At 46.4% G+C, this 27,510-nt stretch overlaps 1 protein-coding gene across 2 annotated transcripts in view; it reads right to left on the minus strand.

The window, feature by feature from the left end:
- Positions 1-12,150: 12,150 nt before the first annotated feature.
- stmp1 (short transmembrane mitochondrial protein 1) overlaps positions 12,151-27,510 on the minus strand; it is a 28,632-nt gene continuing 13,272 nt past the window's right edge. For both annotated transcript variants that reach the window (XM_072485379.1, XM_072485378.1), the window contains exons 2-3: positions 22,841-22,894; positions 12,151-15,455 (exon numbers count right to left, since the gene is read on the minus strand). In XM_072485379.1, the coding sequence (XP_072341480.1) occupies positions 15,381-15,455; positions 22,841-22,894 (129 nt within the window). In that variant the 3' untranslated portion in view covers positions 12,151-15,380. The remainder of the gene's footprint in view (positions 15,456-22,840; positions 22,895-27,510) is intronic.

Raw genomic sequence — 27,510 nt, forward strand, 5'->3', positions numbered from 1 at the left:
GCCTGCTGTTAAACAACATGCCGCGTAATTGCAGGAGCTGCTGCCCTCTGCTGGGTAATCGTCTCTCACACTGCTCTTACTGATTTATAAACTCTTTTCCAGAAAACTATGGAAATCGTCAGTCATATTTTGCATTCATCTCTCACGTGCGAAAGCAATTCACTTTTTGTTGACAAAAGTCAATTAATGACATCGCTAATCACTCCTAATGTCATGATCTTGAATTTGTGCTTCTTGGTCAACTTGGCAACTGCAGCATTTCACAGCCAGTCTGGTATGCGCTGTGGCAACTTCTTACTCATTTAAGTAGGCAATATGTTTTAAATTACGAATGGTTAGCACTGCTGCTTCACAGCTCCAGAAACCCAGATTTGTTTCCGGCCTCGGGTGACTATGTGGAGTTTGCCCCTTCTCCCCGTGTCTGCGTGGGTTTCCTCCTGGTGCTCCGGTTCCCTCACACAGTTCAAATTGCCTTAGTGTCCAGGGATGCGCAGGTTAGGTAGGGTTGCGGGGATAAGGTTTTGGGGGGGGGGGGGGGGGGGAGTGGTTCAAGGGACAGTGCTCTTTCAGAGGGCCAGTACAGTCCTAATGACCGAATGGCCTCCTTCTGCAGTGTAGGAATTGTATGGTATGGCTTTCAAATGTTTTGCCACTCATTGGACTCCACAATTAGCCTTAGTGCCCTTGATTATGGAGGAAAAATTGGATGGTATTTCCATTGGTGATTGACATCCTGAGGAGAGGATTATGTTTAGCTGTGATCAGTCTTCAGGTAGAACAGGCTGCTGACATTTAGTTGTTAAATTCAGTAATATAGAGTCATGACCCTCACCTCCAATTTGGAATCCTACCCCTGCAAGTTTGAAGATCTTCAGATGGAGAGGACCGAATGATAGAATTTACAGCATAAAAAGGGGTGATAGAATTATCATAGAATTTACAGTGCAGAAGGAGGCCATTCGGCCCATCGAGTCTGCACCAGCTCTTGGAAAGAGCACCCTACCCAAGCCCACACCTCCACCCTATCCCCATAACCCAGTTACCCCACCCAACACTAAGGGCAATTTTGGACACTAAGGACAACTTAGCATGGCCAATCCACCTAACCTGCACATCTTTGGACTGTGGGAGGAAACCGGAACACCCGGAGGAAACCCACGCACACACGGGGAGAACGTGCAGACTCCGCACAGACAGTGACCCAAGCCGGATATCGAACCTGGGACCTTGGAGCTGTGAAGCAATTGTGCTATCCACAATGCTACCGTGCTGTTCACCATGGAGCCCATCATGTTAGTGCTGGTCCTTTATGTGGATTTGACTATAGAAATTCACTGCCTTTTCCATTTATCCTATTGCATCCCAAATAGTTATCCAATATGCTTTTTACATTTTTAGTCTTTGCTAAATAGTTCCTTGTGGTTAGTATTCTACTGTATGTTCTTATAGGCCACTGTTGGAAAATGTATTTTTAACTTCCTCCATCTTCTCATGATAATCTTGAATCTATGACCTAATTTGCAAACTCATGGCACATTCTTTACATACTGCAAATTTTTCAATGTTCATAAACCTCTTATATTTCCCAATTGCCCTCTTGATTTTCAGTGGGGCCACCCACACCATTTCCACACCTTTAACACTAACCTCACATTTTATTTAATTTTACTGTATTCTTTCCATGGTTCCAAGGTGCTTTCTATAATAATGGGGCGTGTCTGGTAGCAGTGGTTAGCACTGTTGCTTCACCGCGCCAGGGACCCGGGTTCGGTTCATGGCTTGGGTCAGTGTCTGTGCGGAGTCTGCACGTTCTCCCCGTGTCTGGTGGGTTTCCTCCCATCATCCAAAGATGTGCAGGTTAGGTGGATTGGCCACGCTAAATTGCCCCATAGTGTTCAAAAGTTAGGTGGGGTTGCTGGGTTACGGGGTGGAGGTGTGGGCTTAGGTAAGGTGCTCTTTCAGGGGCCGGTGTAGACTCGATGGGCCGTATGGCTCCCTTCCGCACTGTAAATTCTATAATAAATAGTGAATGTAATGTCATTGTAGCATAATCAATTAAGTGGTACAAAGGGGCAGCACGGTAGCATTGTGGATAGCACAATTGCTTCACAGCTCCAGGGTCCCAGGTTCGATTCCGGCTTGGGTCACTGTCTGTGCGGAGTCTGCACATCCTCCCCGCGTGTGCGTGGATTTCCTCCGGGTGCTCCGGTTTCCTCCCACAGTCCAAAGATGTGCAGGTTAGGTGGATTGGCCATGATAAATTGCCCTTAGTGTCCAAAATTGCCCTTAGTGTTGGGTGGGTTTATTGGGTTATGGGGATAGGGTGGAGGTGTTGACCTTGGGTAGGGTGCTCTTTCCAAGAGCCGGTGCAGACTCGATGGGCCAAATGGCCTCCTTCTGCACTGTAAATTCTATGATAATTCAACAACACTTCCTGGCTTTTAGAAACAATGGCCTATGGAGAAACCCACAATTCAATTACATACCCTTCTCTATCTCCACTTACATACAAAGACAAAGACAAAGAAATGTACAGCACAGGAACAGGCCCTTCGGCCCTCCAAGCCCGTGCCGACCATACTGCCCGACTAAACTACAATCTTCTACCCTTCCTGGGTCCGTATCCTTCTATTCCCATCCTATTCATATATTTGTCAAGATGCCCCTTAAATGTCCCTATCGTCCCTGCTTCCACTACCTCCTCCGGTAGCGAGTTCCAGGTACCCACTACCCTCTGCGTAAAAAACTTGCCTCGTACATCTACTCTAAACCTTGCCCCTCTCACCTTAAACCTATGGCCCCTAGTAATTGACCCCTCTACCCTGGGGAAAAGCCTCTGACTATCCACTCTGTCTATGCCCCTCATAATTTTGTATACCTCTATCAGGTCGCCCCTCAACCTCCTTCGTTCCAGTGAGAACAAACCGAGTTTATTCAACCGCTCCTCATAGCTTATGCCCTCCATACCAGGCAACATTCTGGTAAATCTCTTCTGCACCCTCTCTAAAGCCTCCACATCCTTCTGGTAGTGTGGCGACCAGAATTGAACACTATACTCCAAGTGTGGCCTAACTAAGGTTCTATACAGCTGCAACATGACTTGCCAATTCTTATACTCAATGCCCCGGCCAATGAAGGCCAGCATGCCGTATGGCTTCTTGACTACCTTCTCCACCTGTGTTGCCCCTTTCAATGACCTGTGGACCTGTACTCCTAGATCTCTTTGACTTTCAATACTCTTGAGGGTTCTACCATTCACTGTATATTCCCTACCTGCATTAGACCTTCCAAAATGCATTACCTCACATTTGTCCGGATTAAACTCCATCTGCCATCTCTCCGCCCAAGTCTCCAAACAATCTAAATCCTGCTGTATCCTCAGACAGTCCTCATCGCTATCCGCAATTCCACCAACCTTTGTGTCGTCTGCAAACTTACTAATCAGACCAGTTACATTTTCCTCCAAATCATTTATATATACCACAAAGAGCAAAGGTCCCAGCACTGATCCCTGTGGAACACCACTGGTCACAGCCCTCCAATTAGAAAAGCATCCCTCCATTGCTACCCTCTGCCTTCTATGGCCTAGCCAGTTCTGTATCCACCTTGCCAGTTCACCCCTGATCCCGTGTGACTTCACCTTTTGTACTAGTCTACCATGAGGGACCTTGTCAAAGGCCTTACTGAAGTCCGTATAGACAACATCTACTGCCCTACCTGCATCAATCATCTTAGTGACCTCCTCGAAAAACTCTATCAAGTTAGTGAGACACGACCTCCCCTTCACAAAACCGTGCTGCCTCTCACTAATACGTCCATTTGCTTCCAAATGGGAGTAGATCCTGTCTCTAAGAATTCTCTCCAGTAATTTCCCTACCACTGACGTAAGGCTCACCGGCCTGTAGTTCCCGGGATTATCCTTGCTACCCTTCTTAAACAGAGGAACAACATTGGCTATTCTCCAGTCCTCCGGGACATCCCCTGAAGACAGCGAGGATCCAAAGATTTCTGTCAAGGCCTCAGCAATTTCCTCTCCAGCCTCCTTCAGTATTCTGGGGTAGATCCCATCAGGCCCTGGGGACTTATCTACCTTAATATTTTTTAAGACACCCAACACCTCGTCTTTTTGGATCACAATGTGACCCAGGCTATCTACACCCCCTTCTCCAGACTCAACATCTACCAATTCCTTCTCTTTGGTGAATACTGATGCAAAGTATTCATTTAGTACCTCGCCCATTTCCTCTGGCTCCACACACAGATTCCCTTGCCTATCCTTCAGTGGGCCAACCCTTTCCCTGGCTACCCTCTTGCTTTTTATGTACGTGTAAAAAGCCTTGGGATTTTCCTTAACCCTATTTGCCAATGACTTTTCGTGACCCCTTCTAGCCCTCCTGACTCCTTGCTTAAGTTCCTTCCTACTTTCCTTATATGCCACACAGGCTTCATCTGTTCCCAGCCTTTTAGCCCTGACAAATGCCTCCTTTTTCTTTTTGACGAGGCCTACAATATCACTCGTCATCCAAGGTTCCCGAAAATTGCCGTATTTATCTTTCTTCCTCACAGGAACATGCCGGTCCTGTATTCCTTTCAACTGACACTTGAAAGCCTCCCACATGTCAGATGTTGATTTGCCCTCAAACATCCGCCCCCAATCTATGTTCTTCAGTTCCCGCCTAACATTGTTATAATTAGCCTTCCCCCAATTTAGCACATTCATCCTCGGACCACTCTTATCCTTGTCCACCAGTACTTTAAAACTTACTGAATTGTGGTCACTGTTACCGAAATGCTCCCCTACTGAAACATCTACCACCTGGCCGGGCTCATTCCCCAATACCAGGTCCAGTACCGCCCCTTCCCTAGTTGGACTGTTTACATATTGTTTTAAGAAGCCCTCCTGGATGCTCCTTACAAACTCCGCCCCGTCTAAGCCCCTGGCACTAAGTGAGTCCCAGTCAATATTGGGGAAGTTGAAGTCTCCCATCACCACAACCCTGTTGTTTTTACTCTTTTCCAAAATCTGTCTACCTATCTGCTCCTCGATCTCCCGCTGGCTGTTGGGATGCCTGTAGTATACCCCCAACATTGTGACTGCACCCTTCTTATTCCTGATCTCTACCCATACAGCCTCACTGCCCTCTGAGGTGTCCTCTCGCAGTATAGCTGTGATATTCTCCCGAACAAGTAGCGCAACTCTACCTCCCCTTTTACATCCCCCTCTATCCCGCCTGAAACATCTAAATCCTGGAACGTTTAGCTGCCAATCCTGCCCTTCCCTCAACCAGGTCTCTGTAATGGCAACAACATCATAGTTCCAAGTAGTAATCCAAGCTCTAAGTTCATCTGCCTTACCCGTAATGCTCCTTGCATTAAAACATATGCACTTCAGGCCACCAGACCCGCTGTGTTCAGCAACTTCTCCCCGTCTGCTCTGCCTCAGAGCCACACTGTCCCTATTCCCTAGTTCTCCCTCAATGCTCTCACCTTCTGACCTATTGCTCCCGTGCCCACCCCCCTGCCATACTAGTTTAAACCCTCCCGTGTGACACTAGCAAACCTCGCGGCCAGGATATTTATGCCTCTCCGGTTTAGATGCAACCCGTCCTTCTTATACAGGTCACACCTGCCCCAGAAGAGCTCCCAGTGGTCCAGATAATGGAAACCCTCCCTCCTACACCAGCTGTTTAGCCACGTGTTTATCTGCTCTATCTTCCTATTTCTAGCCTCACTGGCACGTGGCACAGGGAGTAATCCCGAGATTACAACCCTCGAGGTCCTGTCTTTTAACTTTCTGCCTAGCTCCCTGAACTCCTGCTGCAGGACCTCATGCCCCTTCCTGCCTATGTCGTTAGTACCAATATGTACAACGACCTCTGCCTGTTTGCCCTCCCCCTTGAGGATTCCCTCTACCCGTTCGGAGACATCCTGGACCCTGGCACCAGGGAGGCAACATACCATCCTGGAGTCTCTTTCACGTCCACAGAAGCGCCTATCTGTGCCCCTGACTATAGAGTCCCCTATTGCTATTACTCTTCTGCGCTTTGACCCTCCCTTCTGAACATCAGAGCCAGCCGTGGTGTCACTGCTCTGGCTGCTGCTGTTTTCCCCTGATAGGCTATCCCCCCCGACAGTATCCAAAGGGGTATATCTGTTCGAGAGGGGGACAACCACAGGGGATTCCTGCACTGACTGCCTGCCCTTTCTGGTGGTCACCCATTTCTCTGCCTGCACCTTGGGTGTGACCACATTTACATAACTGCGATCTATGACGCTTTCCGCCACCTGCATGCTCCTAAGTGCATCCAATTGCTGCTCCAACCGAACCATGCGGTCTGTGAGGAGCTCCAGTTGGGTGCACTTTTTGCAGATGAAGCCATCCGGGACGCTGGAAGCCTCCCGGACCTGCCACATCTCACAGTCAGAGCACAGCACCCCTCTAACTGACATTGCGTCAATTAATTAAAATTTGTCTTTTTTTTTTTAAATACTTTTTTTTTTTAATTTCAAAGTTACTGTCAACTATCTGTTTCCTAGCACTAGATTTCTAATAGAAATGCGATAGCTAACTATAATACTCTCCGATCTCTGGCTTAGATATCCTCTAAATTATAATTAAGTTATTATGTTTAATTAGTTCCCAAATACTCAAATTTTTTTTAAATTTAGGTTAGAATCCCAACCAGCCACTCTGGCCACAGCTTTTCTGTGATGTCACTTTAGTTTCCCCCCCGACACACACAATTTGAAAAAAGGTATAAAAGTAAAAATCACTTACTTACCTTCTTAGTGTCTGAGATGTTCTCAGGTTCTCTCGCTGACAGAGACTGCTCCTCCACCTCCGATCCTTGACCTGCACAATGCTAATAATATAATATGGCACTTACCTTACACCAATGGGTCTTATTATTAGGTTAGAGGAGGAGGGCGGGTGGGAGACACTACACGTGTAGTGTCTCGGGTTTCCTCTCCACCAGAATTTATTAGTTGGGGGGGGGGGGGGGACTTCCCAGAGGTCCGCGGGTCGAACTTCCGGTTCCCGCCTTATATAAAAACAAATAAAACTGAAAAGAAGAACAGACACGGGACCAGGCAAGGCTTTTAAATACACTACTCACCTCCCAGAAGGCCCCTGCGCACCGCTGCCGCCGAAATCCGAAGGGCTGCTCCTGTAAAGGTAAGGCTTTTTAAAGTAAGTACTCACCTCCCAGAAGGCCCCTGCGCCCGCTGCCGCCGAAATCTGTAAGATTTATAGAGCTGATTTATAGCTGTAGGCAGTACTTCAGTGAATTCAAAATGACAGCATTTTCCAACTTGCTGGAAATTACCACAGCCCTCATACAATGTTTGCATATTCTCAGAATTGATTAGATCAGATGCTCCGAGTATGGAGGGGAGTTGTACATGTTCATGCAGCTCCTCAAAGAGTAGCCAGCACTTCCTGAGATTTAAAACTTGTTTTTGCATGTTTGGAATATGACATAAGGGATTAGCGGCATACAGGGAGGGGGTGAACACACTTTGGAGTGGATTGGATTTGTTTATTGTCAAATGTACCGAGGTACATGTGGTGATGTGCATCACTGTAAATACATGTAAGCTAGACAGACACTAGAGGGAGCACCAGAAACATCACACACAACCAATAGATAAGTTAGATAGGAGGCGACCAATGGACATTCACGATACACAAGGAGGTGACACGACCACAGGGGGGCATTACACCAACCCATACATAAAGGACACCACACACATGATCAGCCCTTTCGGCCAGTGGAGACAGTCAGTGAGGAGAGACACAGGGTTGATTCATTATCACACCCACCACGTGGAAGACAGCAGATGGTTAGTCAGTTAGGTAGCTATAATAGGATTAGCAGTAGTGTCGAACTCAAGTTATAAAAGTGTACATAGTGTAAACAAATGAGTTGAAGTTATTTACATGTCTCGACCTTCCTTGACAAATACAACACAAGGAAGCCGCTTATGTTACAAAGGAAAAATAACAAAACATGGTACCAGTAGTGAACTGCTTAAATCCAGATAGCCATGCCTCAGCGTACAGTGACAACCAGCAATACCCAGGCAAGATGTAAGGGCTCCCGATTCCGCAGCCGCTCCAGTGCCACGGCGATCTCCGCGAAAACTGGCAGCGATTCCGGCAAACATTTGAACTCTTCCTGGTGGCAGCCGAACTTAAAGACCTGGCCGATGATGAAAAAATAGAGTTTCTCCTCACCCTCGCCGGTGCCAGAGCAGAAGAAATCTTTTAAAAATTCAAGTTCTCCAAGGGGCAAAACAGGTACGACTTCCAGGCAGTCCTGGACAAATTTGTCAAATACTGTGAGGAAAACACGCTCCAATCGGCAAGGAAAGGTAAGAGAAGCGCCGGTACTCACCTCGAGGCCGAAATCCCAGACCAGAGAGCGATTTGGGTCGAGGTCGGCGGCCATCTTGCTAAAGGGACTACACTAGTGCAGTTGCGCGAGAAGTGCGCAGAACTGGAAGGTTCATTTGCGCCATGCATGCGCAATCAAGAAAACGGCCATCGGTAAAGGAACAGCGATCTGCGCATGCGCAATCGCTTCCTACGTGCTATGTCACGCGCATCATGACGTCAGAGGCCCCAGACCGCACCAATTTAAAGGGGAAACGTCCCAAATCCAATTTAAAGGGGAAACGTCCCAAATCAAAGAAAAAATCTTTTAAAGCTGTAAAACAACCTTCCTTCACCCGGGATGACAGCACAATGCCGCAAATTGAACCAGGAAATGAATTTAACCTCCGAGGAACCCTGCAACAAGCAGTTACCTACGCACAAACCGATGATTCCGACCTCGAATACTTCGATACCGACCGTTACATTTTCTCGGGACGTCGCGGGCCCAATGACAGCTCCATGGTCCTAGACGACTATGACTCAGACGAACCTTTCCTGTTACACATTGGCGACCCCCGTATTGAATCCAACGCAGATGCGGATTCATTTTTCGGATTTGAGGATCTTCAACCCAGCAGATATGACGTCCCAACTCATCAGTGCCGGATGATGCTGCAGCCTGAAATTAAGAGACAGAAAGCGGTCCAACCCACAGAGAGCGGCCTGCTGCCACACAGAGCGTGGTCCACGTCCCGCTCAGGGTTCCCGACTCTACGAAAGAAGACATGCAAGACTCCACACCGCAGTCCTTGCATGAACTATACATGACTCCAGTGTCACAAGACTCCACAGCAAGTTCGTGGACAGACTCCACAATTGCAGAAACGCATGACTCCGATGCGCAGTCCTTGCAGGAACAAGACCATGAGGGTCTCGCAACCTCCTCTGACCAACTTGCGGCGGACGATGCAAGTCTGCCATGCTCACGTAAACAGCAAGAAGGCTATAACAGTCTACCACGCTCCACTGCACAGCAGGACGACCATGACGGTCTATCATGCTACAATGAAGGGCACAGCGCTGATGACTGTTCAAGCCCAAATGAAGACAAGCCAAAGGAATCGCCTCTTCCAAGCTCGAAGAAAAAAAGATTATGCGCTGATCTTCAGGATCATTCTAGCCGAAGAGATATTAATAATGCTGCACAGTCACAGAAGGATGCTGAGGATTTGCTAAAGAAATTGCTTGTATGTCTAACTTGCAAGGAGCAGACTGAAAGTTGCCATTGCTTTAGTCGGATCGAAAAAATGGACAAGGCATTGATCCTCATTTAATGGAAACAACACAACCTGAATCATATCTACAGCAGGGACAACTGTCTCTCTTCAACACAAAACCGCCAAGTCCCAACTACAGAGACCAGCAGTTAGTCAGTAATGACTCTTCAACCCCCGATGGGAATATTAATCGCATTGAACCTCTGCACACTCCACTGATAAATGAGCAGAACATTGGAGCAAGAATCCTGAGGACTCCGACATCGAGTAGCCAGATAAAGCACTTAAAACCCCCAGCAGTTTCAAGTGAACCAATTGTGCCTTCCAGTGATGATGAAGATGCAGATAAGGTCGACCCGATTATCCATTGTACCACATTAACTCCAGAGATTAAGCATTTATGTCTGGGGAGTAGAATGTGGGCAATTGAGAACAGTAAAAGAGAGACTGTGACTGTGCCAGTCCCAGCAAAATCAGAGCCAGAGACTATGAAGGCATGTGCATTAGCAAAGGATGCATATGAAGTAACTGAGAAGAAAATTGAAACGGACTGTTCTTTGGAAACTGGTACAATGACGAAAGAAACATTGGATCTAACATTTGCTGCCCTACATATGGGAGAAATTGAGGGAAATGAACAAGGTTCTGTAATGTCTGAGGGAAGATTTAAAATTCCAAAGAAGAAAAGCCCAAATGAAGGACAACGGCAAGACAATGACAGTCCACCCACATTGTTTGCACCACCAGATGAAAACTCTGACAATTTACCCAACCCTAGTGAACAGCAAGCAGCTACTGAGGATCTACCCACGGTATGTGAAACGAGTGACGACAGCATCCCACTTCCCTTGCAAAAGGTGCAAAGTGACAGACCTCACCTAGTGTGTACAGAGACACTCGACGATCACGGTGAGACCACTGGTGACTCCGGTGACACCACACTACCTCCACCCTCAATTGCTCGAACTTCTCCACTAGTCAATGCATTCCTGCATGTTCCGACTCCAGACGTGCAGCTTCAAGAAATCTCAGCTGACTCCAGTGAACCTGCTAAGACTCCAGACGGGGAGCATCAACAAAAAACAGACCAGACTCCAGATGGGGAGCAACCAAACGCCAACTCTGATTCACGTAAGCCAGACTTTACTCCAGACAGGCAGTGTCGCAACCTCAGTGATGGCACGCTCAGGGTGACAGCAGATGCCACGACAGGAGATGGATCACGTGACAATCACACTGGGTCAGCAATAACAAGCAGCAGCTACAGTCCAAGAGGAATACACCAAATTTCACCACAGCTATGTCCACACATTTGTTCCACACCAACAGTGCGGCCAATGACAGCTCATGCTGGACAAACCCAGTATTCAAGCCTGCAGCAGCCAGCAGTCTATGCAGCATATTCTTAAACAGGCCAGCACTACGGATTGCCCACTAATGGAATCAAGACAGAGGGAGGACTACCGCCAGCGCAATCTGCACTACAGACTGGATGCCTTAGTCACTGCCCAGGATTTGCTGCACCACAGCCTGGCCAGACAGCATATTCCTATCAGATGCAAGGTTCTAGTTTCACACCATCACCAGATATTGATGCGAGCAGCAATTCTCTCTCCAAATCGACATGCTTCAACGCTTCTCAGCCAGCACAGCATGTGGCCAGAACCAGTATGCAGTCTCATCCGACTTCAACATCTGGCACATCCATGACCTCGAATGATACTGTTGATGGTACCTCTTCAATGTCAATGACCTTCAGCTACAAGATGCCATCCGACAGCACCACCACAAACACAAAAAGAAAAAAGACTCCAAATTGGACAGCGCAGTGATTCGACCACTTCTTGGTTCCTGTTGATGGCGTTCATAACCAAGAGAGACATTTGACCATGATGTTTGATGGTTTATGGACTCACATGAATGATTTGGACTTATTGTTTAATCACCGTTCCCATGCCTTGTATATCTTACCTTCTCTACCTGTTCTTTGTTCAGTTTTTCTTAAAATGTACAGAAAATATGAACATATAAAAAAGGGAGGATGTGGTGATGTGCATCACTGTAAATACACGTAAGCTAGACAGACACTAGAGGGAGCACCAGAACCATCACACACACAACCAATAGATAGGTTAGATAGGAGGCGACCAATGGACATTCACGATACACAAGGAGGTGACACGACCACAGGGGGGCATTACACCAACCCATACATAAAGGACACCACACACATGATCAGCCCTTTTGGCCAGTGGAGACAGTCAGTGAGGAGAGGCACAGGGTTGATTCATTATCACACCCACCACGTGGAAGACAGCAGATGGTTAGTCAGTTAGGTAGCTGTAATAGGATTAGCAGTAGTGTCGAACTCAAGTTATAAAAGTGTACATAGCATAAATAAATGAATTGAAGTTATTTACACGTCTCGACCTTCCTTGACAAATGCAACACAAGGAAGCCGCTTATGTTACAAAGGAAACATAACAAAACAAGTACAGTGAAAAGTATTTATTCTGCGAGCAGCTCAAACAGATCATTTAGTGCATGAGAATAAAAGAAAATAATAGGGCAACACAAGGTACACAATGTAAATACATAACACCGGCATCGGGTGAAGCATACAGGGGTGTAGCGTTAATGAGGTCAGTCCATAAGAGGGTTGTTTAGGAGTCTGGTAACAGCGGGGAACAAGCTGTTTTGAATCTGTTTGTGCGTGTTCTCAGACTTTTGTATCTCTTGCCCGATGGGAGAAGTTGGAAGAGTGCGTAAGCTGGGTGGGAGGGTTTTTGATTATGCTGACTGCATTCACCAGGCAGTGGGAGGTGTAGATGGTTAATGGATGGGAGGCAGGTTCATTTGATGGACTGGGCTGTGTTTACAACTCTCTAAAGTTTCTTGCAGTCTTGGGCCGAGCAGTTGCCATACCAGGCTGTGATGCATCAGTTAGGGTGCTTTCTATGGTGCATCTGTAAAAGTTGGTAAGGGTTAATGTGGACTAAGGAATTTCCTTAGTTTCCTGAGGAAGTATAGGCGCTGTTGTGCTTTCTTGGTGGTAGCGTCCACGTGGATGGACCAGGACAGATTTTTGGAGATGTGTACCCCTAGGAATTTGAAACTGCTAACCATCTCCACCTCGGCCCCATTGATGCTGACAGGGGTGTGTACAGTAATTTGCTTCCTGAAGTCAATGACCAGCTCTTTAGTTTTGCTAGCATTGAGGGATAGATTGGTGTCGCTACACCACTCCACTAGGTTCTCTATCTCCCTCCTGTATTCTGACTCGTCATTATTCGAGATCCGGCCCACTACGGTCGTGTCGTCAGCAAAGTTGTAGTTGGAACCAAATTTTGCCACACAGTCGTGAGTATATAGGGAGTATAGTAGGGGGCTAAGTACGCAGCCTTGCGGGGCCCCGGTATGGAGGACTATTGTGGAGGAGGTGTTGTTTATTCTTACTGATTGTGGATCAGAAGGTCGAGAATCCAGTCTCACTTTTGTGACAGTATTAAAAACATTGGAAGAGATTGTACATATGAGGGTTGTCTTTTGATGGCTACAAGGGGACCCTTCTCTAAAGTCTCTGACAAGGCTGAACAGGGAGAGCTGGCAGAGGGTCATCCTCTCAGATAATGAAAAAGTGAAATACCTTAAGGAAGTTTACGGAGGTAAGTATATTTACAATGTTCCGATGTGGCATGGCGCAAGTACACACTTACTCTTCAAACAGTTGCATAATCACAGTCATCACTGTACAGGGGTCCGCCATGAGGCCATCATACAGCTGATGTTAAATATTCTACTTTAAAATGGATTTGCAAAGTTTTAATAAGATTATGGTTTAAAAAGTACAGACTATAGGCACTTCCGAATAAAGCTATTGAAACAGTCAGATGATTATGAAGAAGGGGCATTGTCTCATTATGAAAAGTGAGAGAAAGAATTTAATACCATCTTGGAATAATACATCCCCGAAACTCAGCACAATTCCATACCCACTATAGAGATAGCCACGAGGACCACGTGCTCATCAACACAACAGATTGCAGAGACTCTGAGACAGGCACATGGACAGCAGTAAATTGAAGGGGTGTAGGTTAGGTTGATCTTAGATTAGGATAAATGGTCGGCATAACATCGTGGGCTGAAGGGCCTGGACTGTGCTATGTTCTATCTATGTTTTATACCCCTTTGAGATAGATATTATAATTGGATTGGATTTGTTTACTGTCACGTGTACCGAGGTACAGTGAAAAGTATTTTTCTGTAAGCAGCTCAACAGCTCATTAAGCACATTAAAATAAAATAAAGTAAAAGAAAATACATAATAGGGCAACACAAGGTACACAATGTAACTACATAACACCGGCATCGGGTGAAGCATACAGTGTTAATGAGGTCAGTCCCCAAGAGGGTCATTTATGAGTCTGGTAACAGTGGAGAAGAAGTTGTTTTTGAATCTGTTTGTCTGTGTTCTCAGACTTTTGTATCTCCTGCCCGATAGAAGAAGTTGGAAGAGTGAGTAAGCCGGGTGGGAGGGTCTTTGATTATGCTGCCCGCTTTCTCGAGGCAGCGGGATTGTAGATGGGAGAATTGTTTATCTAACACACAAATACATTTAAAAAAAATCAAAGCCCAGCTTACTGCTTTGGTGAAATTTTCCAAGAAAATCCAGACAACTAGGTACGAGTTGGTCCTGAGCTAGATCAGTTCACACATATACAAGTTCATATAATAACTGTGATGTGGAGATGCCGGCGTTGGACTGGGGTGAGCACAGGAGGAGGTCTTACAACACCAGGTTAGAGTCCAACAGGTTTGGAGCGGTGCCCCGAAAGCTAGCGATTTGAAACAAACCTGTTGGACTTTAACCTGGTGGGTGTAAGACTTCTTACATAGAATAACTGAATTAGGGTGAATACTGTTGTACAATCCCTTGAGATTGTACCCATTTATGTATATCAGGAAAAAGGGAAGAGGTATATTGATTTGAAAAACTAGCTCAAGGCTTTAATGGACTAGCCAATCTGTGTGGCAGTGTAACCCAACCCATTACCCATATAGCTCACCACTGTTAATTAGTCCCTGATGCAGTTTGAGCCCCAATTTCTTTCGTGGTTCTCCAAAACAGACTTAGAAACTGACGAATGATACATCATTTGGTGCTGTAACGTTAAGTGTTTCTGGGGTACCTTACAAAACACTGGATTATCTTTTGCATTTCAGTATAGCACTTGGCTAATTTGAATATTGCGTTTCCCGAACTACTGATGGAATTTTCCATTCATCTCGTGCCACACATTATCTTTCATGTTGGGGAAAATATAAAAAGACCAATACTGAGATACATTTTGTTACAATGCCAGTGACTCTATATTTGACAACAGAAAGGTTTTAATTCTAATGCACTGTTCTCATAATACAAAGAACAGCACATCAGTCAATATAGATTTCATGTTGTCGTCACTACCTCGTCTACAAAAACTAAATAAAATTGTCAATCAGTCACATTAATGCAAGCAGAATCAAATCCCAACTGCAGCAAACATGGTAAAACAGTACATCACAGGTGATAGTTCAGAAGTGAAGCTGACTGCTTAATAGGTGCTAAATAAATAGAACTGAAATGGGACTCATACAATTTAGTATTGAATGCATCCAGTCAATTTATGCTTGCAACTGAATGCGAACATCCCAATCTCATCCATGGGCTTTACTCCGTAGGATCAATTACTCGGTGGTTTTTTGCGGTCTTCTGCATCCTTCTTAAATTCTTCCAACTTCTTATAGATATTTGGAACCTGAAAAGGGAACAAAACTGGAGTATAAACTTTCTGCTGTTTGAAGTGAATGTACACATCAAAACTGGACAATGAAACTTGACAAATAAACTTCACTGGTTTGGTGCAGAGAGATTCCCTCTAACAGGTTGGATGGCAAATTCCCGTTTTACTGAGTCACTACTAATGACAATTATGCAAAACCATCTTACTGCAGTAAAGCAGACTTGCTAACCACATTTGCGTGTTTCTACCATGAAATAAGACCATGGATATAGGAGCAGAATTAGGCCACTCGGCCCATCGAGCCTTCTCCGTCATTCAATCATGGCTGATATTTTTCTCATTCCCATTCTCCTGCCTTCGCCTCATAACCCCCGATCCCCTTATTGATCAAGAACCTATCTATCTCTGTCTTAAAGCCACTCAGTGATTTGGCCTCCATAGCCTTCTGCGGCAAAGAGTTCCAAAGATTCACCACCCTCTGGCTGAAGAAATTCCTTCTCATCTCTGTTTTAAAGGATCATCCCTTTAGTCTGAGATTGTGCCCTCTGGTTCTAGTTTTTCCTACAAGTGGAAACATCCTCTCCACATCCACTCTATCCAGGCCTCGCAGTATCCTGTAAGTTTCTAGAAGATCCCCCCCCTCATCCTTCTGAACTCCATCAAATACAGACCCAGAGTCCTCAACCTCTCCTCATACGATAAGTTCTTCATTCCAGGGATCATTCGTGTGAACCTCCTCTGGACCCTTTCCAAGGCCAGCACATCCTTCCACAGATACGGGGCCCAACATTGTTCACAATACTCCAAAAGGGGTCTGATCAGAGCCTTATACAGCCTCAGAAGTACATCCCTGCTCTTGTATTCTAGCCCTCTCGACATAAATGTTAACATTGCATTTGCCGACGGAACCTTCACGTTAAACTTAAGAGAATCCTGAACTAGGACTGCCAAGTCCCTTTGTGTTTCTGATTTCCAAAGCCCTTTCCCATTTAGAAAATAGTCTATGCCTCTATTCTTTCTACAAAAAGTGCATAACCTCACACTTTTTACATTCTATTCCATCTGCCACTTCTTTGCCCACTTTTCTAGCTTGTCCAGGTCCTTCTGCAACCTCCCTACTTCAAGGAACAAAGAACAGGAACAGGCCCTTCGGCCCACCAAGCAAGCGCAAATCCAGATTCCTTATTTAGACCTACTACTTATTGCCCAAATGATCTGTATCCTCCATTCCCTGCCCTTTCATGTGTCTATCAAGACACATCTTAAACTCTATTGTGCCTGCCTCCACCCCCTCCACTGGCAACGCGTACCAGGCACCCACCACCCTCTGCGTGAATAACTTTTCCCGCATATCACCGTTTCCCCCTCTCACCTTGAACCTGTGCCCCCTTGTAATTTGAGTCTTCCATCCTGGGAAAAAACTTCCACCAACCCGTCTATACCTCTCGGAATTTTGTAAACGTCAATCAGGCCCCCTCAGCCTCTGTCTTTCCAACGAAAACACTCCAAGTTTATTCAACCTCTCCTCATAGCCAACACCCACCAGAACAGGCAACATCCTGGTAAACCTTCTTTGCGCTCTCCCCAAAGCATCCATGCCTTTCTGGTAGTGTGGTGACCAGAACTGCACACAATATTCCAAATGCGGTCTAACGAAAGTTTTATACAACTGTAACATGACCCGCCAACTCTTGTACTCAATGTCCTGGCGATGAAGACAAGCATGCTGTATGCCCTCTTGATCACCTTATCCGCCTGCATTGCCATATTCATGAACGCCCAGATCCCTCTGTATGTCAATGCTCCTAAGGGTTCTGCCATTTACTGTATAATTCACACCTGAATTTGATCTTCCAAAATGCATCACCTCTCATTTGTTCGGATTGAACTCCATCAGCCATTTCCCTGCCCAACTCTCCAATCTATCTATATTTTGCTGTATTCTGACAGTCCCCTTCACTACCTGCAATCCACCTATCTGAGTTTCATCTGCAAACTCGCTAATCAGACCATCTACATTTTCCTCCAGATCATTTTTCGATATTACAAACAACAGTGGTCCCAGCACTGATCCCTGTGGAACACCACTAGTTACAGATCTCCATTCTGAAAAACTCCCTTCCACTGTTACTGTCTCCGGTTGCCAAGCCAGTTCTTTATCCATCTAGTTAGCACACCCTGAATCCCATGCGACTTTACCTTTTGTACCAGTCTGCCATGAGGGACCTTGTCAAACGCCTTTCTGAAGTCCATGTAGGCGGCATCCGCAGTCTTTCCCTCATCAATTAATTTTGTCACCTTCTCAAAAAACTCTATCAAGTTGGTAAGACATGACCTTCCCGCAAAAAGCCATGCTACCCGTCATGAACAAGTCCATTCGCTTCCAAATGTGAATAAATCCTGTCTCTCAGTATCTTCTCCAACAGCTTCCCCAGCACTGGCTTCAGGCTCACCGGCCTATAATTACCTGGATTATCCTTGCTCCCCTTCTTAAACAAAGGGACAAGGACTTCCAGTGGTGGCCATGGTGTGAGTGGTCGCACATTTGGCAGCTCCTGCTCGGGGTGGTTTCTCAGTCCTGTTCCCTGGATGCCGGGTGGATGTTTTGGAAGGTGGTGGTGCAGAGGTGGTGGATGGAAGTTATTCTCCACTGGTGAGGTCGGTGAATGGATCTGTGGACCAGGAGTGGGTCTAGAAGGAAAGAGCTACAAGAACAAGAAACTCTGTGCGCGACACAGGGGAGATGGCGGACAGCAAGGGGTCAGCCCGACCAACCCAATGGTCAACGGAGCAGCTGGTTGGCTTTCTGAACAAAAAGCTCAGCCAACAGGGAGGGAGGCTCAGGAGGACCTGGAGAAGGTGGTAGACCCACTGACAGCGGAGATCGACCACGTGGAGCTGAGGCTGGAGACCCAGAGCCAGGTGATCCAGAAGGTGGAGGAGGTGGTGGGGATGAAATTTAGATACTTGGGCATTCAGGTGGCACGAGGATGGAACAATTGCACAAATTGAATCTGGTGCGGTTGGTAGAGCAGATGAAGGGGGATTTGAAGAGATGGGACTTGTCCTCACTATCGCTGACGGGCAGGTGCAAACCATGAAAATGACGCTGCTTCCAAGGTTTTTGTTAGTTTTTCAAAACCTTCCGATTTTTATCCCAAAGGCCTTTTTTAGGAAAATGAATGCCCCGATTTTGGAGTTTGTGTGGGTGGGGAAATCCCCACGGGTAAAGAAGGTGCTGCTGGAACAGGGAAGGAGACAGGGATGGGGTCGGGGCCTTGTCAAATTTAATGAACTATTACTGGGCACCATAGCCATGGTGAGGAAGTGGGTCGTGGGGGAATGGTGGGTGTGGGTGCGGATGGAGGCAGCCTCTTGTAAGGACACTAGTTTAGGGGCACTGTTGATGGTACGTCTGCCGTTCTCGCCGTCCAGTTATTCCACAAGCCCGGTAGTGGTGGCAGCCTTGAGGGGTGGGGACAGTGGCGGCAGCACCTGAAGTTGGAAGGTGCCTCAGTCTCGGCACTCATAGAGTCATAGATGTTTACAGCATGGAAACAGGCCCTTCAGCCCAGTTTGTCCATGCTGCCCAGTTTCTATCACTAAACTAGTCCCACTCGCCTGCATTTGGCCCATATCCCTCTATACCCACCCTGTCCATGTAACTGTCTGTTTTTTCAAGTATTCCCACTGATTTGTGGGAATCATAGATTTGCACGGGAGGGGGTTTTAGACACGGAGTTTCGAAGATGGCGGCAGGTGAGAATCGGGTGGTTTATTTGCGGCGGCAGCTTCTCGAGCCTAGAAGAATTGGAAGAGGAGTATGAGCGGCCCAGTGGGAATGGGTTTTGGTACTTACAGGTACGGGATTAGGAAGCAGGCGTCGTCCTTTCCCGACCTGATGTCTCCAGGCCTGCAGGACAAGGTGGTGTCGAAAACAGGGATTGACGGAGATTTATAAGGAAGTAATGGATTGGGAGGGAGCCCTTATAGGAGAATTTAAATGGAAGTAGGAGGAAGAGCTGTGGAGGGAGATGGAGGCTGGGTTATGGAAGGAGGTTCTGAGGAGAGTGAACGCATCCTCTTTGTGTGCTAGGCTTAGCCTTATTCAATTCAAAGTGGTTTTAAAGGGCACATAGGACGATGGCCAGAATGATTAGGTTCTTTGAGGGGGTAGAGGACATGTGTGGACCCACAAACCATGTGCACAGAATTGAAGGGATTCTGGCGTGGGTTCGCTGACTTTACGTCTGAGGTGCTGAAGGTGAAGTGTCCAGAAGTGGCAATTTTCAAGTGTTGGAAGACCCGGGAGTCCGGAGTGCGAGAGAGGCCAATGTCTTGGCCTTTGCCTCCCTGGAAGCCCGGAGACGGATTTTGCTGGAGTGGAGGGACTCGGGGCGTCGAAGCCGGAGGTGTGGGTGAACGACCTCGCGGGATTCCTTTGGTTGGAAAAAAAAAATCAAGTTCGCCTTAAGAGGGTGGGGCAGGGTATAGGGGGTAAAATGGGGGCAGCAGGGTGGGTAGAGGGAATGGCAGGGAAGGTGGGGCGGTGGGGTGTTGTTTATTGTGAAACTTCCTGTTTGTTCTCTTTTTTGGGGTTTTGGTTGTGTTTCATGTGTGTATATATATATCTTGATATAAATATTTTTTTAAATACAAAGGGACAACATTGGCTATTCTCCAGTCCTCTGGAACCTCGCCTGTGGTCAAAGATGATGCAAAGATATCTGTTCAGGCCCCAACTATTTCCTCTCTTGCCTCCGACGGTAACCTGGGATATATCCCATCCGGCTCAGGGGACTTGTCTACCTTAATGCATTTTAAGAAAGCCAACACTTCCTCCTTCATTATGCTGACATGTCCTAGAGTATTCACACACCCATCCCTAACCTCAACATCTGTCATGTCCCTCTCCTTGGTGAATAACGATACAAAATACTCATTAAGGATCTCACCCACTTCCTCTGACTCCACACATACCTTCCCTCCTTTGTCTTTGAGTGGACTGCTCTTTCCCTAGGTACCTTGTTCCTTATATGTGTATAAAAGGGCTTGGGAATTTCCTTGACCCTGTTTGTCAATGACATTTCATGGCCTCTTTTAGCCATCCTAACACCCTGTCTTGAGTGTGATCCTACTTTCTCTGTATTCTTAAGCTTTGTCTGTTTTTAGTTGCCTAGATCTTATGTATTCTTTTTTCTTTTTGACTAGTCCCCTCCTTGGTTGGACTATCAACGTACTGTTTCAAAAAACCCTCTTGGATACACCCAACAAATTGCTCTCTGCCTGCTCTCCCTCTTAGCTATATTGGTCTTTGTCTCAAGCTCTTCCCCAGTCTCTACACTTAAAGGTACATCTTTGGTTTGGTTGGTGGGAGTTAAACCACAATTTTCATCCTTCTCTTTGGACTAATTGAAAACTTATGTGCCCTGTGGGTCGTTATTTTCTTCATTGAAGTAATAATAAATACATACGGTTGAATCCCAGCACACCACCAAATTTAAGTTTTCAGTGAATTTAGGAAGCACGTTTCTGACAGTCTCTCAGCTTTAAGCAATCAAACGCATTTCATAGAATCCCTCCAGTGCAGGAGGAGGCCATTCAGCCCATCGAGTCTGCACAGACCCTCTGAAAGAGCACCCTACCCATGTCCACTCCCCCATCCACCCCGCCCTATCCCCGTATCCTAACCTGGACACTAAGGGGCAATTTAGCATGGCCAATCCAGCTAACCTGCACATCTTTGGACTGTGGGTGGAAACCGGAGCACCCCGAGGAAGCCCACGCACACACGGGGAGAACGTGCAGACTCCGCACAGTCACAGGCCGGAATTGAACCCGAGTCCCCAGTGCTAGCCTGGCACGCATGTGGACCAAGAAACATGAGTTACAAGCTATCCACCTACATCAAAGCCATAGACCTTTGTAAATTGTGCAGCACACATAGATTATCCATAAACAAAATAATTGCCCTGAAGGGATTGGTACTTTTGCCATTGCTTCACAGGTTTGGAGCCACTTGTGGACAAACATAACCCTGGGTCATTCGCAATCTGCTGGGGAGAGGGATTTGGTTTGAACTCATGACCATTGCAATTGCTAGTCCACTGCCAAAACCACTGTAACTATTGTATTCATCACAACAACGAGGTTAAAAAAAGCCTCCTGAGATTATATGTAGCTAATCATTCTGGTTAAAGGGGATTAAAACTGAGCCACATTTGACTTACCATTGGAGTTACAAACTACCAAATCCACTCTTGTACACTTCAGTGTGGGAATGTGGGTTCACACTACCCAGGTATCTCACTGTGGAGTCAGCACACGGTGGGTTAAAACAGCTTTCAGTTCTGCTGAATAGGGACACTTTGTAAAGGATGTTAAACTGAAAAAGAATAATGGGCAAGGATCTGATCCATGTCCGTGTGTTAAAGCCTTGTGGCACGGCAGCACGGTGACAGTGGTTAGCACTGCTGCCTTACAGCGGCAGGGACCCAGGATCGATTCTGGCCTTGGGTGACTGTCTGTGTGAAGTCTACACGTTCACCCAGTGTCTGCATCGGTTTCCTCCCACAGTCCAAAGATGTGCAGATTAGATGGACTGGCCATAATCAATGCGCAGGATTACAGGGATAGGGCGAGGGAGTGGGCCTAGTGTTCTTTCGGAGGGTCTGTGCAGGCTCAGATGGGCTGAATGTCCTACTCTGCCCTGTGGTTTGATCACTGTTTATATTGATAAAGTAATTAAAATGTTTGGATGGACCATATAACCATGGTAGTGGAATCATCAGGGAAGATTGTTAAACATGAGTTCCTCTTGGCTCCATATTATCTGAAGCCTGCATTATATGCCTTTTAATGTTTTGTAATTTAGTGTTAGACTGCATGAACTGTACAGATCAACGGTAGAATTGGTGTCAGTGTCTAAAACAAACCAGTGTTCGCTGTAATCAGGCTGGAATGGCAAAGCTCAGTGCCAAGTTGTTATACCTAATTGAGAACTCAATAAAGAATCATACTCTTGTTGGATTGTGTAACATGAGCTCATTGAAAACAAAAGTTAGGTTGTGCAGTTGTTACAACTAATGTCTGTGTTTAAAGCAACAACAAAAATAAGAACAGGAAAGCTTTCCACCAGACGGCACATTATTCAAAGATAGTCAAGAGTATGTCACAGATTACCTTCCAGGCCAGGGAACAGATTGTGGTGCAAAGGAGGGAAAAGCAAATGAAACAAACCAGTTTGATAACATCTGCACAAGTGGTTTCATAAATTTCTAACAATGTTGGATTGAGAGATTATAGAAATGCTAAAATAACACATGAGCTTTCTGCTCTTAAATGTCTTGACTTAAACAAAATTATCCCTGACATGCAGGAATTAATTTTCATAAACATACCTCATAATTTTGGGCCAGATAAATTCCCACTATGTTTCCAAAAGTAAATCCTACCTGAAACAGAACACACACAAAGTTATTAAGCCACATGCCTGTAGGATACAACATTAGAAACGTCTTTGAGCATGTGTACGTACATACAACTAAATATATACTCAAATCTGTCAAATAAGGAGCCTAAGGGTTGAAATAAATAGGAAGTGCAGTTGGCTATGGTTACCTTTTGATGGTTCTTTCTCTAAAAAGACGTGTGGAGTTATAAAATTTGACTTCCACTGTTTGTTCTGTCATGACCAGTACTGAAGGTTTAGTTGACGCGGTCCTTGCCACAGTAGCTAATGGCGTTAAAGCAGCTGAGACAGTCGTTGTACTTCAGTGTACAGCAGCTGCCCCACCCACTCACATAACTGGCTGGCAGTTAAGTGTCAGTCACCTAAAGCGACTATGATCTAAAAGCAGGTGGGGGGGGGGGGTGTCAACTCAAGCCAAGTTAAAAAGAGCAACTTTAACTCAATACCAGTGAGTTCTCCCAGTGAGCCAGAGAAGACACCGCAAGAGTGAGACACAGAGAAGAGTGAGTTTGGGAATTTGAAGCTAGGTGGGAATTCGAAGCTGGGTGGGGAGCAGGTGCTTTTTATCCATGGTAAGTGACTGGTAAGTAGTTTTTCTTTTCATTTGTCTATTTATTCTTTTGTTTTTTGGAATTGTAGTTGTATAAGTTAACCTAAGATTTAAGACATGGCAGGAAATCCCAGACCCGTGTCATGCTCCTCGTGCGCGATGTGGGAGCTCAGAGACACGTCCACTGTCCCTGGCTGAAGTGTGTCCAGTTGCAGCTCCTGTTAACCGCTTGACGGCTCTGGAGCTGCACATGGACTCGCTTTGGAGCATCTGCGATGCTGAGGACGTCGTGGTTAGCACGTTTAGCGGGTTGGTCACACCGCAGGTGAAAGGTACTGAGGGAGATAGAAAATGGGTGACCAAAAGACAGAGCAAGAGTAGGAAGGCAGTGCAGGTGTCCCCTGCGGTCATCTCCCTGCAAAACAGATATACCGCTTTGGACACTGTTGAGGGAGATGGCTCATCAGGGGAAGGCAGCAGCAGCCAGGTTCATGGCGCCGTGGCTGGCTCTGCTGCGCAGGAAGAAGAATGGCAGGGCTATAGTGATCGGGGACTCAATCGTAAGGGGAATAGACAGGATGTTCTGCGGATGCAATCGAGACTCCAGGATGGTATGTTGCCTCCCTGGCGCAAGTTCAAGGATGGCTCGGAGCGGCTGCAGGACATTCTGAGGGGGGGGGGGGGTGAACTGCCAGCTGTCGTGGTGCACATAGGCACCAACAATGTAGGTGAATAACGGGATGGGTCCTACAAGCTGAATTCAGGGAGTTAGGAGTTAAACTAAAAAGTAGGACCTCAAAGGTAGTCATCTCAGGATTGCTACCAGTGCCACGAGCTAGTCAGAGTAGGAATGTCAGGATAGATAGGATGAATGCGTGCCTCGAGAGATGGTGCAAGAGGGAGGGATTCAAATTCCTGGGGCATTGGAACCGGTTCTGGGGGAGGTGGGACCAGTGCAAACCGGACGGTCTGCACCTGGGCAGGACAGGAACCGATGTCCTACGGTTGGGGGGGGGGGGTTTGCTAGTGCTGCTGGGGAGGGTTTAAACTAATGTGGCAGGGGGGACGGGATCCAATGTAGGAAGTCGGGGGGGGGGGGGGGGAAATCGGGGCCAGAAACAAAAAGCAGTAAGGAGGAAAGTATAAGGCAGAAAAGCCAGAGTCAAAAATCAAAAAGGGCCACAGTACAGGGTACAGTGACTGAGGAGAGTGTGAAAAGGGAGGTGGCCAATGCAGGATTAAGGGTGTTGTACATAAATGCACTAAGTATACGGAACAAGGTAAATGATATTGTTGCGCACATTGAAATTGGCCGGTACGATGTTGTGGGCATAACAGAGACGTGACTGCAAGGGGATCAGGGCTGGGATCTAAATATCCAAGGGTATATGTCCTATCGAAAGGACAGGCAGATGGGCAAAGGGGGCGGGGTTGCATTGTTAATAAGGAATGAAGTTAAATCGATAGCAAGGAGCGATATAGGATCGGAATGCATAGAATCTCTGTGGGTAAAAGGTAAAAAGACCTGATGGGAGTTATGTACGGGCCCCCTGGCAGTAGTCAGGATGTGGAGCAGAAAATAAATCTGGAGATAGAAAAGGCATGTAAAAAAGGCAATATTACAATAATCATGGGGGACTTCAATATGCAGGTGGACTGGGAAAATCAGGTTGGTAGTGGATCCCAAAAAATGGAATTTGTGTAATGCCTAAGAGATGGTTTTTTTGGAGCAGCTTGTGACTGAGCCGACTGAGGAACAGGCAATTCTGGATTTGGTAATGTGTAATGAGGCAGACTTGATTAGGGAACTTAAGGTTAAGGAACCCTTAGGGAGCAGTGACCACAATGTGATAGAATTTACCCTGCAGTTTGAGGGAGAAGCTGCAATCAGATGTAACGGTATTACAATTAAATAAGGGTAACTACAAAGACATGAGGGAGGAGCTGGCCAGAGTTGATTGGAAAAGGAGCCTAGCAGGGAAGAGAGTGGAACAGCAATGGCAGGAGTTTTTGGGGGTTATTAGGGAGGCACAACAGAAATTCATCCCAAGGAGGAGGAAAGATGCTAAGGGGAGGACAAGGCATCCATGGACGACGAGGGATGTCAAGGACAGCATAAAAGCTCAAGAAAAAGCATACAAAGTGGCAAGGACTAGTGGGAAACCAGAGGATTGGGAAGCCTTTAAAAGCGAGCAGAGGACAACTAAAAAAGCAATAAGGGAGGAGAAGATGAAGTATGAGTGCAAGCTAGCTAGTAATATAAAGGAAGATAGGAAGAGATTTTTTTCAATATATAAAAGGTATGAGAGTCAAAAATAGACATTGGACCACTAGAAAGTGTGGCTGGAGAAGTAATAATAGGAAAAAAAAATGGCAGACGAACTGAATAGTTACTTTGCATCAGTCTTCACGGTGGAAGACACCAGTGGGATGCCAGAGCTCCAGGAGAACCAGGGGGCAGAGGTGAGTGCAGTGACCATTACTAAGGAGAAGGATCTGGGGAAACTGAAAGATCTGAAGGTGGATAAGTCACCTGGACCGGATGGACTACACCCCAGGGTCCTAAAAGAGATAGCTGAGGAAATTGTGGAGGCATTAGTGATGACCTTTCAGGTATCACTGGAGGCAGGAAGGGTCCCAGAGGACTGGAAAGTGGCGAATGTAACACCACTGTTTAAGAAGGGAGGGAGGCAGAAGACGGGAAATTATAGGCAGGTTAGCCTCACTTCTGTCATTGGTAAGATTTTAGAGTCTGTTATTAAAGATGAGATCGTGAAGCACTTGGTAGTGCATGGTAAAATAGGACTGAGTCAGCATGGCTTTGTCAAAGGCAGGTCATGTCTGACAAATCTGTTGGAGTTCTTTGAGGAGGTAACAAGGAAGTTAGACAAAGGAGAACCAGTGGACGTGATTTATTTAGATTTCCAGAAGACCTTTGACAAGGTGCCGCATCGGAGACTGTTAAATAAGTTAAGAGCTCATGGTGTTCAGGGTAAGATCCTGGCATGGAGAGAGGATTGGCTGACTGGCAGAAGGCAGAGAGTGGGATAAAGGGGTCTTTTTCAGGATGGCAGCCGGTGACTAGTGGTGTGCGTCAGGGGTCTGTTCTGGGACCACACCTTTTTACAATACACATTAATGATCTGGAAGAAGGTACTGAAGGCACTGTTGCTAAGTTTGCAGATGATACAAAGATCTGTGGAGGGACAGGTAGTATTGAGGAAGCAAGGGGGCTGCAGAAGGACTTGGACAAGCTAGGAGAGTGGGCAATGAAGTGGCAAATTAAATACAATGTGGAAAAGTGTGAGGTTATGCACTTTGGAAGGAGGAATCTAGGCATAGACTATTTTCTAAATGGGGAAATGCTTCAGAAAGCAGAAGCACAAAGGGACTTGGAGTCCTTGTTCACGATTCTCTTAAGGTTAATGTACAGGTTCAGTGGGCAGTTCGGAAGGCAAATGCAAAGTTAGCATTCATGTCAAGAGAGCTAGAATACAAGACCAGGGATGTACTTCTGAGGCTGTATAAGGCTCTGGTCAGATCCCATTTGGAGTATTGTGAGCAGTTTTGGGCCCCGTATCTAAGGAAGGATGTGCTGGCCTTGGAAAGGGTCCAGAGGAGGTTCACAAGAATGATCCCCGGAATGAAGAACTTGTCGTATGAGGAACGTTGATTGACTCTGGGTCTGTACTCGTTGGGAGTTTAGAAGGATGGGTGGGGATCTTATTGAAACGTACAAGATACTGCGAGGCCTGGATAGTGGACGGGGAAAGGATGTTTCCATTTGTAGGAGAAACTAGAACCAGAGGACACCATCTCAGATTAAAGGGACTAGATTTCATAGAATTTACAGTGCAGAAGGAGGCCATTCAGCCCATCGAGTCTGCACCGGCTCTTGGAAAGAGCACCCGACCCAAGGTCAACACCTCCACCCTATCCCCATAACCCAGTAACCCTACCCAACACTAAGGGCAATTTTGGACGGGCAATTTATCATGGTCAATCCATCTAACCTGCACATCTTTGGACTGTGGGAGGAAACCGGAGCA

This window comes from Scyliorhinus torazame, chromosome 19 (assembly GCF_047496885.1).
Source record: "Scyliorhinus torazame isolate Kashiwa2021f chromosome 19, sScyTor2.1, whole genome shotgun sequence".
NCBI lineage: Eukaryota > Metazoa > Chordata > Chondrichthyes > Carcharhiniformes > Scyliorhinidae > Scyliorhinus > Scyliorhinus torazame.